Source organism: Mus pahari, chromosome 23, assembly GCF_900095145.1.
Source record: "Mus pahari chromosome 23, PAHARI_EIJ_v1.1, whole genome shotgun sequence".
Lineage (NCBI taxonomy): Eukaryota > Metazoa > Chordata > Mammalia > Rodentia > Muridae > Mus > Mus pahari.
In genome coordinates this window covers 4,994,052-5,006,821 of record NC_034612.1, presented here as the reverse complement: position 1 = coordinate 5,006,821, position 12,770 = coordinate 4,994,052, and the positions used below count along the sequence as shown (strand labels likewise).

Below are 12,770 nucleotides of genomic sequence, written 5' to 3'. Positions count from 1 at the left end.
AAAAATTAAAAAAAAAAAAAAAAAAAAAAAAAAAAAAAAGGATGTATTTTAAATATCAAGAGTTACTGGAGTGTGAAGATCCTCAGGTCAGCCCTATCTCACCTCCCCCAGGAGGCGGCTCCTCCACGGGCCCCGCCCCCAGGCGCTCAGGCCCCGCCCCCGGGCGCCAGGGTCCCGCCCCCGCTCTCCATAGTTACGGCGGCCCTGAGGTGGCGGCCATCTTGGCGGTGGAGCGATGAGCGGGTCGAACCCGAAGGCTGCGACTGCGGGTTCGCAGGCTGGGCCCGGCGGGCTGGTGGCTGGCAAGGAGGAGAAGAAGAAGGCGGGCGGTGGCGTCCTGAACCGGCTCAAGGCGCGGCGCCAGGGGCCCCCACACACGCCCGACGACGGCCCCGGCGCCGCCGTCACGGAGCAGGAGCTGCTGGCCCTGGACACGATCCGCCCCGAGCACGTCCTACGCCTCAATCGGGTCACCGAGAGTGAGTGGCGGGCGGGCGGGCGGGCGGGCGGGCGGGCGAGCCGCGCCCTCCCTGGGCACCGGGCCTGGGAACGCTCGGCGGGCTGGGCCGGGTCGGGGGCTGGCGGCGCCCGGGTCTGCTCGGGCCGTGCTGCTGACGGCCTCCGCTTCCCGGACCCGGCGATCGTCCCTGGGCCTGGTCCGACCCACCCTGGCCGCCTTGGGACCCCTGTCCCTGGGACCCCAGCCAGGTCTTAGCCGGGTCCCTGCCCATCCACCCTGCTGATCTGACGGACCCCAGCTCCCCGCAGTCCTCCGGGCCCAGACCGAGCCCCTACCTGCGGACCCCGGCTCCTGACAGCCCCTCCCCCGCTCGACCTTTGCTTTCTGTCCCCTCTCTGGGGTCCCGGACCCCTTTGTGTCCAGGTAGCTCGTGCTTCCGTCAAACACGTGGCTGTTGCGTTTCTTGCAGACTTAAACTTGGTTGCATATTTTTTTTTTTTGCACACCCCCCCTTCCCCTACCAAAAAAAGTTTAAAAGTTTGAGCGTTTGTATAAACCCGACACGGGGATCTTCTTGCTCTTGAATTTTTTTTTCCTAGTGAATTTACAGTTGGTCAGGGTTTCAGGAAAGCACGATTTTTTTTTTTTTTTTTTTTACATCTTTTAAGTCTTTTTTGGCTGGTGTAAGGGATGGTGTCTGTTCCCTGATGATCTCCCTCTGCCTTTTGGAAGCTGCCCAGTCCAGCCCTGACCTGACTGACACCCTTTCCTCCCCGCCCTCCCCCCCCCCCCCCCAGGAGTTTGCAGTCACCTCGATAGCCTTGGCTTGCCCTCTTCTCCTCCCTGTCCCGGAGACTTCTAACCCTGCTTCCCTGAGGGATGTCAGAGTGTCCGCTGGATTGCTTCACTTCGGCCCCGGGGGCTGTGAGGTGTAGTTCAGGTTGCTCATGGAAATGGAGTTTGAGGGAAAGTGGCTATTAACTGGCTTGGCCTGTGCGAGCAGAAACCTCCATCTCCTAAAATAGTTTCAATGTGATTTGGGATGTTTGGTGACCCAGTTTCCTAACACGGTTTGGGGTGGGACACTCTTTCCTGTGCCCCAAAACAACTGTAGATAGTCATGCTCTGCGGCCCCAGAACAGTGAAAAGCTGCTTCAGTTCTCGGTTTTCATGGGGGATTTGAAAGTACAGAAATGGCTAGTACCTGACCACGAACATCCTGTGAGCGTCACTGGTGAGTTAGGACTGTCAAATGCCTGGCCCTACAGACGTGCTAAGGTCTCGACCCCTGAACACTCGAGAGCCATGTATGCCCCTTTCCCATCTCTTCGAGTCCTTAGAGAAAGCCACAGCCAGAGTTTAGTGGCCTTTGGATTTTATCACTCTTAAGCTCTTCCGGAATGTGTTTATAAAAAGATAAAGAGGTATAGCATAGGTCCTATGGGGGTGTGGTGAGGTATGGGGGGAGGGGTGTCTCAGCAGGTCCATGCCAAGGCATCTCTTCCCCTTGAGGGAGCAGCCACACGACGGTATAGTATAGCATAGGGTTTATTCATGGCATGGGGAGGGGAGCTAAGAGGGTAGTAGAGGCAGAGAGAGGCAGAGAGAGAGAGAAAGTAGAGAAGTAGAGGCCGGCCATGGCCATGAGCACGTGGAGAGAGGGGGAGGGGAGTGCAAGAGATCAAGTGAGCAGGAGAGAGGAGGGGCAAGCAGCCCCTTTTATAGTGGGCCAGGCCTACCTGGCTGTTGCCAGGTAACTGTGGAGTGGCATTTAGACAGAATGCTAACATTCTCTTCTGTAAGTTGTTTACTGAGCACTTCCCACAGACACCGAGCCTCCGCCACAGGCTTTTGGGGTTACAGTAGCTCTGCAGTGTGCCACCTCACTGAGACCAACCTGCCTGCGGGTCAGGAAGCAGGCTGACATAGCCGAGCAAGCTAAGGTGCAGAGGGACTGGGAGAGATGCTGTGGGGACCAGCAGCCCAGGCAGCCGCAGCTTTGTGACTTGGTTTGACTAGTTCCTTGGGTGGTTGTAGGCACTGCTTTGGCCTGGCTAATGTATGCATGCTTTTGTGCAGACGAAAAACTAAGAATGGGTTTAACCTTTTAAGTGGTTGAAGTAGGTGTTAAACCCTTGTTACATGTGATTATCCAACTTGGCCTCTGTGCGCAGTGACAGCTCTGTTGAGAAGACCTGCTCATTTGCTTATTTCCTGTCTGTAGACCTTTGGGTACAGTGAGAGTGGAACACTCACGTCATATACTGTACAGCTGCAGGAGCAGAGTTACTTGTAACCTGACTTTTTCCAGAAAAGTTTGATCTGTTTTTTTAATACAGTTGGCAAACAGCCCCTATATTATTTATTAGTTAGTATGTGTTAATTTTTGGGGGGGGGAGGGTTGAGACAGGGTTTCTCTGTATAGCCCTGGCTGTCCTGGAACTCACTTTGTAGATCAGGCTGGCCTCAAACTCGGAAATCCGCCTGCCTCCTGAGCGCTGGGATTAAAGGTGTGTGCCACCACGCCCAGCAATATTTTTTAAAATTTCAGGCTGGAGACATGGTTCAGTGGTTAAGAGCACTGCTCTTCCAGAGGACCCAGGTTCACTTCCCAGAACCTGTCTATACCAGCAGCTATGATAGCTCACAACTGTCTGTAACTCCAGTTCCAGGGCATCTAACACCCTCAGATAGACACACATGTAGGCAAAACACCATTGTACATGAAATACAAATAAACAAGTTATAAATAAGTTTAAGAAAAAAAACCTAAAACAAACAAACAAACAAAAAACCTCAAAAAAACCCAACTATGTCATACAATGATTGTGCACACCTTTAATCCTAGCACTTAGGAGGCAGAGGCAAGTGGAGCTGAGAGTTCGAGGCCAGCCTGGTTTGATAGCGCTACACAGGGACACCTTGTCTGCAATAACAACAACAACAACAACAATTATTCTCTGACGACTTGATACATATGTAATGTACCTCTGAACCATCTCTCTGTCCTTTCCTGTTCTTTCTTGAATTTCCTAATTTCTTCGGGGATGTGGCATCCACTCCTGGCCTCCTTGCAGACAGTGTACCCATGTGACAGAGGCAAAGCATGCACCATACACATCGGGGTGCTTTGGATAAGAATCCCCCATGTGGCCAGGCGTGGTGGCGCACACCTTTAATCCCAGCACTTGGGAGGCAGAGACAGGCGGATTTCTGAGTTCGAGGCCAGCCTGGTCTACAGAGTAAGTTCCAGGACAGCCAGGGCTACACAGAGAAACCCTATCTCGAAAAACCAAAAAAAAAAAAAAAAAAAAAAGAATCCCCCATGTTTGAAAGTTTGGTCACCAGGGATGGAACTGTTTGGTGTGACCTTGTTGGAGGGAGTATGTCGCCGGGGTTGGCATGGAGATTTCTAACCGTTCACAGAAGGCTCTCAGCTGTTGCCCTCGCACAGTGATTCTCAGCCTGTGGGTCAGGACCCCTTGAGGGGGGTGTCTATTGACCCTTTCACAGGGGTCGCCTAAGACCTCCAGAGAGCAGATATTTACATTATGATCATAACAGTAGCAAAGATACAGCTCTGGACTAGCAAACAGTGTTTGGTTGGGGTCAGCAGGCCATGAGGGCTGCCTCCGTGTGCCGCCATGTTCTCTGTCGGCCATGGTGGGCAGGCTACAGTCTGAACCTGTCTCCCAGTTAATTGCCTTGGTCGTGCTGTCTCTTCACCACAAAAGAACAGTGACTAAGACATGCATAACATAAAAATTAGTATTAAATCAATTTTAAAGAAAACATTTGGGCCTTCAGAGATGGCTTACTGGTTGAGAGCACTGGCTGCTCTTTCAGGGGACTTGGGTTCAGTGCCAGCACCCAATTGGCACCTGACAACCAACAGTAACTGTGACATGGAGGACCTGACCTCTTCCCACACTGCATGAGTGTGGTGCTTACATGCAGGCAAAGCACCCATGCATATGAAGTAAATAAACCTTAAAAACAACAAGGGGGTGTTTGGGGAACATTTTCAGTGAATTGCGTAGAAGACCACATTTGCTTTAAGCCAGGGAATGAAATAGAGGGTGACGCTGGGAGATCACTGAATGACACCGGTCTCTCCCTTTCAGACTATCTGTGTAAACCTGAAGACAATGTCTACAGTATCGACTTTACCCGCTTCAAGATTCGAGATCTGGAGACGGGGACAGTTCTCTTTGAGATTGCCAAGCCCTGCATCTCAGGTGGGCCTGGATGTGGTCACAAGCCGGGGAGGAAATGACCTTGGGAAACCCAGAGTTTCTGGGATGCCAGTGTGCACCACTTCCTGTCAGCTTGCCTGCCAGTTGCACACTATTTTAGAGCTTTGTTCAAAGGGTGGTGTGAGTGTGTGTGTGTGTGCGTGCCTGTGTGTGCCAGAACGTACCAGGTGGAGGCCAAGAGACAATTTTGTGGAGTCCATTCTCTGTTCCCACTTCTGTGGGGTCCAGGTGTGGCAGGCACCTCTGCGCACTGAGCTATCTCACTGGCTTGGTTCTTATGTAGCCCATGTTGGCCCAGAACTTGCCATGTAGCTGAGGATGCCCCTGAGCTCCTGACATGTGCCTTCCACCATGTGCTACAGGCTCAGTCACCACAGCCAGCATAGAAAGTTGACATTTCTTATGTTGTAACATTTTCCAGGCTCTTTAGTGAGATACTTTATGTCTCTGTGAGTGGCTCAGCAGCATTTTACAGCAGGGAGCTGAGCCCCAGAATGCCCATGGGACTCTCCCCTAAGCCCCTGTGCTTGTTCAGTGCTGCACTGTCTGCAGTGTCTGCTGACCCCGCTGCAGCTGGGCTGGACTGTAGGAGGAAAGCGAGGCCTGCCCGCCCCGAGCCCTTGCCGCGGTGAGGCCGCCGCGTCCCCCAGCCGATTGCCGTCTGTCAGCAGTGCTTTCGGTTTCTTTCCAAGCCCTGCTTTAATGGTTTGCCTTTTTTCTTTTGTTTGTTTCCAAAGATTAAAAACCAAACCAAACCAACCAAACAAACAAACAAAACTGTGTGTGCCCCAGTGTGTCCCTCCGGAGTTTGTGCAATGAGTATGTTGCCTCTAGAGGCCAGAAGAGGGCGTTGGATCCCTCAGCTGCCTGACAGAGGTGCTGGGAACTGAACTTAAGTCCTCTGTAAGAACAGTAAGTGGTCCAGCCCTATGGTCTGCCTGCCTGTCTGTCTGTCTGTCTGTCTCTTTTCTTTCTAAGTAAAAGATTATTCTTGGGCTGGAGTGATGGTTCAGTGTTTATAAGAGCAGTGACTGCTCTTCTAGAGGTCTTTGAGTTCAAATCCCAGCAACCACATGGTGGCTCACAACCATCTGCAATGAGATCTGACGCCCTCTTCTGGTGTGTCTGAAGACAGCTACAGTGTACTCATATACATAAAATAAAAATAAATAAATCTTTAAAAAAAGAAAGAAAGAAAGATTATTAAGTGTATGACAGACTCCGTGAGAACATTCTGTAACTCTGTGTGACAAAAGATGAGCCTGGGACTCAGTGACCGTCTACCCCTGAGGTGCAAGGAGAACTGATTCTTTTACTTCCCTCTGATTGCTTGATTTTCTCGTTTTGAGACAATCGCGTGTGGCTAGAGCTAGCCTCAAATTTGCTGTTTACGTGGAGGTGCGCGGAGCTTCTGTGCTGGTTTAATTTTTACTGTAATTGGGTGAGTATGGGGTGCGTGTGTGCGTGCGTGCGTGTATGAGTGTGTGCTAGGGCAGAGAGGAGGTGGGGATAGCTGTGGGTGTTGGTTCTCTCCTCCCTCTGTGGGTCACGGGGAGGGAGCGTGGGTCTCTGGGGACCTTTACAGGGCAGCCATTCACAGGCCTCTCAGTTGTAATCTCTAATGAAACTTATTCCTTTTTTACATAATTTATTTTTATTTTATGTGAATTGGTGTTTTCCCTGCATGTATGTCTGAGTGTGTTTTGATTCTCCTGGACCTGGAGTTACAGACAGTTGTGAACTGCCATGTGGTTGGTGGGAATTGAACCCAGGACCACTGGAAGAACAGCCTGTGCTCCTAACCACTGAGCCATCTTTCCAGCCCCTAATAAAACTTACTTTGCAAAGTTCTTTGGATTTGCGGCTCAGAATGAGCCAGCAATTCTTTGAGAAGGTAGGTATTAGCATCTCAGAGAAATAAAAGGTGGTCCTGAACTGCGGCTCTCTCAGGAGTGGAGCACTTACCCGGCTTAAACACACAGGCAGACTAGCTGGGAAAGTGTTAGCCCAACCTGATCCTGGGACTGGCTCAGCGGGCCTTGTTCCACTGTCACCTTCTGGTCCTGCCCGAGGCACTGCTGCAGATGCTATAGGTATGTGGTCTTCATCCCCCCCAGTCGTGTGCGCGCTCGCTCACACCAAAGTGCCCTCCTGCATGGCTTGCTCCGATGGGCTTTAATCACATCACTGGATCCAGGCCCTTCCCCTGTAGGTAGAAGCCCCAAACCAGGACAGTGCGACAGTACCCCTGGGACATCACAGGCAGAGATGCTGCGTGCTCAGACGTGTAGAGAATTCCCCTCCACGTTCGTACTATGACCATTGTAGATCTTTGATGCGGAATCAGCAGTAGGCCAGACTAGGGGATGGCACGGAGCACATGCCAGTCCACGTGCTGGTTCCAGGTGGCCAGAGGAGTAGGGCACGGTGGCCTGCGACTGGTCAGTCAGTGTCGTTACTGGAATCAGACAGTACTCCCGGATGTCCCTTACATGCTCGGCCCTCTGACCTGTCATCCTGCTCTGACCCAGTCAGTGTAGACCTCGGCTGGGATCGCAGTCACATAAGGCATTGCTTGTGTCCAGCCTGTGTCTTATTATTTCACCCCAGGATGTGCCCATCCCCCCAAATCATATACGGCAAATTGCATAATGTTTTAAGAACAGACTTCTGTCAACGGGACCTGCATTCAGAACTTTGCTCAATCCGTTACCTGTTTGGGAACTTTGGGCTCGGGCGTGACTTAGCATTTTGAGCTTCAGTGTTCTCCTCTGTGGAACCATCTGTGAAGTCAGAAGAGCGGCTCCTCCCTATGGGGCTGCCTGAGGCCTGCCTGGTACAGCCCGTTGCCAGCCTGTGCCAGCCCAGGAAGTAGGGTTGTAACTAGTTTGCTCTGCCAGTCGGCGGTGTGCTGCGTGGGTGCGTGGGTGCTCACGGCTCAGTTCTGCTCTTGCAGACCAAGACCAGGACACGGAGGAGGAGAGCGTGGACGTGGATATCAGCGTGGGCCGTTTCGTTCGCTATCAGTTCACACCGGCGTTTCTCCGCCTCCGGACCGTTGGCGCCACGTGAGTGCTGTTTTTCTGAGGGCAGAACATTCGGCTTATCACAGGGAAGAATGCGTTCTGTGGGGCCGAGGCTGGCTGTGAGGAAATGAAGGAAGTCTCACAGAGGTTCTCTTACAGGGTAGAGTTCACTGTGGGTGACAGGCCAGTGACAGGTTTCCGGATGATCGAGCGGCACTACTTCCGGGAGCGGCTCCTGAAGACCTTTGACTTTGATTTCGGGTTCTGCATCCCTAGCAGCAGAAACACGTGTGAGCACATCTATGAGTTCCCACAGCTCTCGGAGGACGTCAGTACGTACCCCCCTCCCCTGAGCTAGACTCTATCACCTGCTCCAGTGGCCTCACTCTGCACAAGTGAGAAGTGTGGCTTGCTGTGTGTCAGGTCACGTGACCTCAGACTCCTGTCTTCTGCCTCTGAGGACTAAGGAGGAGTTAGAGAAACTGGCGCCCCAGGCTGAGTCACTAAGGCCTCTCACTGTCACTCACAGTGACACTGCTTACTGCCGAGCGGGTGGAGTATGACATGTGTTCTCCCAGTCTCAGGTCCCTGACAATCGCATGCTCTGGAGTGGGCGCTCCACTCTCACAACAGCACCCAGGTGGGGCGCCTGCGAGGTGGGCAGGGTGTCCTGACAGTGTCTCACTCTGGCCTGAGCTGACCTGGCCGTGCAGATGCTTGCAGGGTTAGATCAGCTGGTGAAAGCAGACCATCCAAGGGTGTGGAGCCGAGTCTCAGTGTACACCACGTGGCTGTGGCCCGGCTAGCTCAGAACTGAACATGGCTGACACTTCTGTACCTGTGATGTCTTTCCCTGGGGCTGGGAGATGGCACGGGGCTCTTAACTCAGAACCAAGAGGAGGGAACTCGAGTTGGGTTTACCTTCTTCCAGTGTGGAAAGAGGAGAAGGCGAGGGTTTAGACAGACATACAGACGTTCCTACGCAAATGGGCCTCTCCATCTGGATCTTGCAGGTGAACACTAGAACCCTCTCTAGAGTGGCTTCCCCTCTGTTCCCCTGACTGGGTACCTAGGGTTCTTTCGGCTTGTAGGCCCATAGCAGTAGGACGATGGAGACGTGGGGAAGAGCGTGGTTCTTCTCCCAGAGGACCTGGGCTCCATTCCCAGTCAGTACACTGGAGCTGCTCACAGGGCTTTAACCTCACTTCCTGCGTCTGAGCCCTCTTCTGGTCTCTGAGAGTAGCACATGTGTAGTGTACAGATGTCTACAGGCCGGCAAAAAAACCTTGTACACATAAAATAAGTAATTTTTAAAAAATTAACAAAACGCCGGGCATGGTGGCACACGCCTTTAATCCCAGCACTCGGGAAGCAGAGGCAGGCGGATTTCTGAGTTCGAGGCCAGCCTGGTCTACAGAGTGAGTTCCAGGACAGCCAGGGCTATACAGAGAAACCCTGTCTCAGAAAACAAAACAAAACAAAACAAAAAAAAAATTAACAAAACAAGTGACTTGGTTACAGTGGTTCCCCCCTGGCCCTTGGGAAGCAGAGGCAGGCAAATCTCTGTGAGTTCAAAGCCTGCCAGAGTAGTACAGTGAGATCCTTTCTCCACAAACCAGACAATCCAAAGAGGCAGGTACAGAGGGGCATGCTGCTCTGGGTTTTTACTGGAATGTCCAGAGGTGGCAGCAGACCAGAAGCAGGGCTCACTGTTGGGCCGGCCAGGAGCATGGAGGAAAGAAGTGGGCGTAACTGAGGAGAAGTTAGTTTCCTAGGATACTGCAAGATAGATGAGGCCAGGGATGACTAAAGAGTTGATTGCATCCTGGTGTAGAGCTGGACATCACGGTTCCATCTGGAGTCCTCCAGGCTCCCTGGTTTCTGGCTTCTTTTGCAGTCAGGCTTTGCAAAGAGCCGCTGTCTTTGGAGGGATGCTGAGTGTCTTCCGCCTGGCTGTGGGGCAGACTCACAGAGTGTGCTCTTCCCTCGCAGTTCGTCTGATGATTGAAAACCCCTATGAGACGCGCTCCGACAGCTTCTACTTTGTTGACAACAAGCTGGTGATGCACAACAAGGCGGACTATGCCTATAACGGAGGCCAGTAACCGCTGCGGGAGTGGACAAGGAGGTCCTCTGCCGCCACCATGAGCACCCAGCAGGAATTGCAGCTGCCGCCCGTCAACACCCACCTTGAACCTGGTCCAGGAAGCTGCAGCTGGTGGCGGCTTTTGTGCTCCAAGGAGGTGCCAGCCAGCAGTTTCTCTTCCCAGTGTTTGTTCCCTGCCCCCTAGTTCACAGAGGTATTATAGTGAAGTAAAAGATTAGGGTAAGGTTCCCAGGATCCAGATAAAAGATTATTTCTGTGTAGTCTTAGCTGTGCACTGCTTATCCCAACAAGCCCGACTCTCCAGGCACAGCTTTGTCCGCCAGAAGGCTTGGGCTGGGCTGGCCTGCAGGTTCCCGGGTGCTTTGGGCAGCTGAGAACAGCTCGCTTCTCCCTCATCCCATGCCACTGGCACAGTCTCTCCTCGCCTATGCAGTTAGGCCTACTGGAAGAAACTTGAAAGGGACTGGGGTAGGCAGAGCCTGGGCTAAGGCGCTGGGTGGGAGGTGGCGCCAGAGTCAAAGACAAGGTTTTGAGGGACTTCTTGCTGCCTTTGAGAAGCCACGGCCAGGCCTAGGGGAGCCCCAGTCTCAGCCTGGTGGCGCCTTCTGTTCTTGCTCTAGAGGCCACGAGCCGCCCTCGTGCTCCCCTGGCCATGTGGCCCTGGGCCATTCTGTTCACAGAACATGGTGTCCCTCTCTCTCTCGAGTTTAGTGCACTCTGTGCTTCGCGCTCTTCTCACACTTCTTTGGGGATTTTTACAACATCAGTATTTAGAGCCCGGGATGCCGATAGATCGCCATAGGACTGGTCAGCTCTCAGGCTAATGTGGCTCGTGGTGGGAGAGGCACAGTTGGGGCTTCAGAGAGAGCGGACTCTGTGTCCAGTGAGCCTGGAAGAGAGGCTCTGGGTGGAGATGGCCTCTAGAGCCGGGTCTGATGTTTAAGAATGCTTTCCTGTCTGTTTGCCTTTCTGCTGAAGTCACATGGTCATCCTGCCTCACACTGCTGCATGTTTGAATGTTTGGGAAGGGCAGCATAGGCTGACATTGCCTATCAGAGCAGTCCTTAGATGCCTCAGGTGGCCTCAGATCCCCACTGACTTGACTCCCACCTGTCTGACTCCCTAGGTTGTCCCTGTGGGCGGCTCTAGGACTCTGTGCCTGGGGTCCATTTGTCATTGAATGAAATGAATGACGGGCGGTGTGCATGAAGTGTCTCTGAGGCACCACGTCACCTGTAATGTCACCTTTGACAAGACCAGGGCCCCAGAGTACTTGAGAGAAAGGATGTGCTTTGGCTGTGTGGCCGTTGGCTTCTAGGGCGTGAGAGGTCCTGGCTTTGGACCCATGCCCTATCCCAGGCCAGCACCTGACGGTGCTGTGCTCCAGAGGCTTTGGGACAGGGAAGCCTAGATTATCCTTCATGCTGCACTGCATTTACCCACTGAGATAGATGGGGGGCCCAGGTGCCCTATGGTGGGCACCTCCTGACCATTCCAGTGGATCTCAGAACTGGAGTCCACTCCAAATAGGTGCCTTAAGTGTGGCTCTGCCCCATGTGCTGCTGGGAGCTGCAGAGCCGTTCTTCCTCACCTGCACACAGACATGAGCATCTCTGCCTTTCCTCACGTGGCTCCTCTAGTGAGCTCTCCATGCTCTTGACAAGCCTCAGAGCCTTTGCTCTATTCCAGAGTCTGGGAGGTGATTGGTACCCAGTGAGTGTATCAGTAAATACTGCCTAGTGTGTGCTTCCAAGAGCTGCTGGCCTTAGCTCAGTAGCCCGCAGCCTGGGACGCTTCTGCTTCCTGGCACGCTGTCTCCTGCCTGTCATGCCGGCTTTGCTTGGAGAGCCCACATCGAGGGGACACACTACTGGCTGGAGAAGGGCTGTACCCCCTTTCCCTTCAGCCTGTTCTCAGAGCACACTAAGGCCAGGTGCTCAGTCATCCTGGTAGGGTGGAGCAGGCTCTAGCTTCTGAGGGGCCAGTGGTCCACGTCTGGCTGCTTAGGGGAGCATCATGCTGTTTGGTAGAGAGTAAGACTCCAGCTTTTGTGCCTGACTTGAGTAAACTGGAAGTCATACTTTGTAAATAACTGAACAAGCAGAAGCCGAGTCAGAAGTCAAACTGTCCAGGAACAGAGTGGTGACAGTGGCTTCCTGTGATACAACGGACGAGGGAATCAGTGCTTGGGGTCCGGCATGCCCCATGCCCAGAGCAGTCATCTGAGAGGATGGCGGCCCCTGGGGACCTCGTCCCCGCCCTGGGCAGAACCCTTCCTGGCATGAGGCAGAATTCTGCTCCATCTCCATCCTTGCCCCATGTCTTGGGGCTGAGCTGCCCTTCTGAACCATAACTACAGGAATAGAGACGGCCAGTACTTGGGCTGACGTAAGCTCTTGTTAGCCCAGCGCTGGCACATATGAACCTTCTGAAGCTTTTCCTGGCCCCGGGCATCTGATTTCCAGTTCCTAGGGGTAGCACTTTGAGTCAGATTCTGAAAGCATTCACATTCCGTGTCCAGAGCATCATAGCCACAGGGAGTCTGGGCGAGGTGGCCTCACTCTGGTTCATGAGGGATCGTGGCCTTTACGGTGAAAGGACTCGAGTTGTGAAAGTCCATTTTCCCTGTAAGTCTATTTTTCACAGAAATAGGAAACATCTCTGTCCTTAAAATCCTCACTCCAAAACAAATCAGGTGATTCTATTTGTATAAGATAATATTTTACCACAAGAGACAGTAATAAAGATTTTTCACAATATATTCACTCTGTCTTGCCTCCTGATTGGGCTTGGGAGGTGGGTGGGGTCCCGGTCCCTTTGCTTGGCTGTGGCATTTCTGTTGACTTGGGTGTCACTGGTTTATAACTGAGGAGCAGAGCTGAGAGTCACCAGTTTTCTTTTTCTTTTTTTTTTTTTTTTTT

General features: G+C 52.7%; 1 protein-coding gene across 1 annotated transcript; it reads left to right on the top strand.

Moving 5' to 3' along the window:
• Positions 1-208: 208 nt before the first annotated feature.
• Unc119b (unc-119 lipid binding chaperone B) lies at positions 209-12,608 on the top strand. The gene is made up of 5 exons (XM_021186979.2): positions 209-479; positions 4,585-4,698; positions 7,673-7,784; positions 7,902-8,074; positions 9,735-12,608. Exons 1-5 carry the CDS (start codon positions 236-238, stop codon positions 9,845-9,847), a joined length of 756 nt encoding a protein of 251 aa, XP_021042638.1. The 5' UTR covers positions 209-235; the 3' UTR covers positions 9,848-12,608.
• Positions 12,609-12,770: the final 162 nt, after the last annotated feature.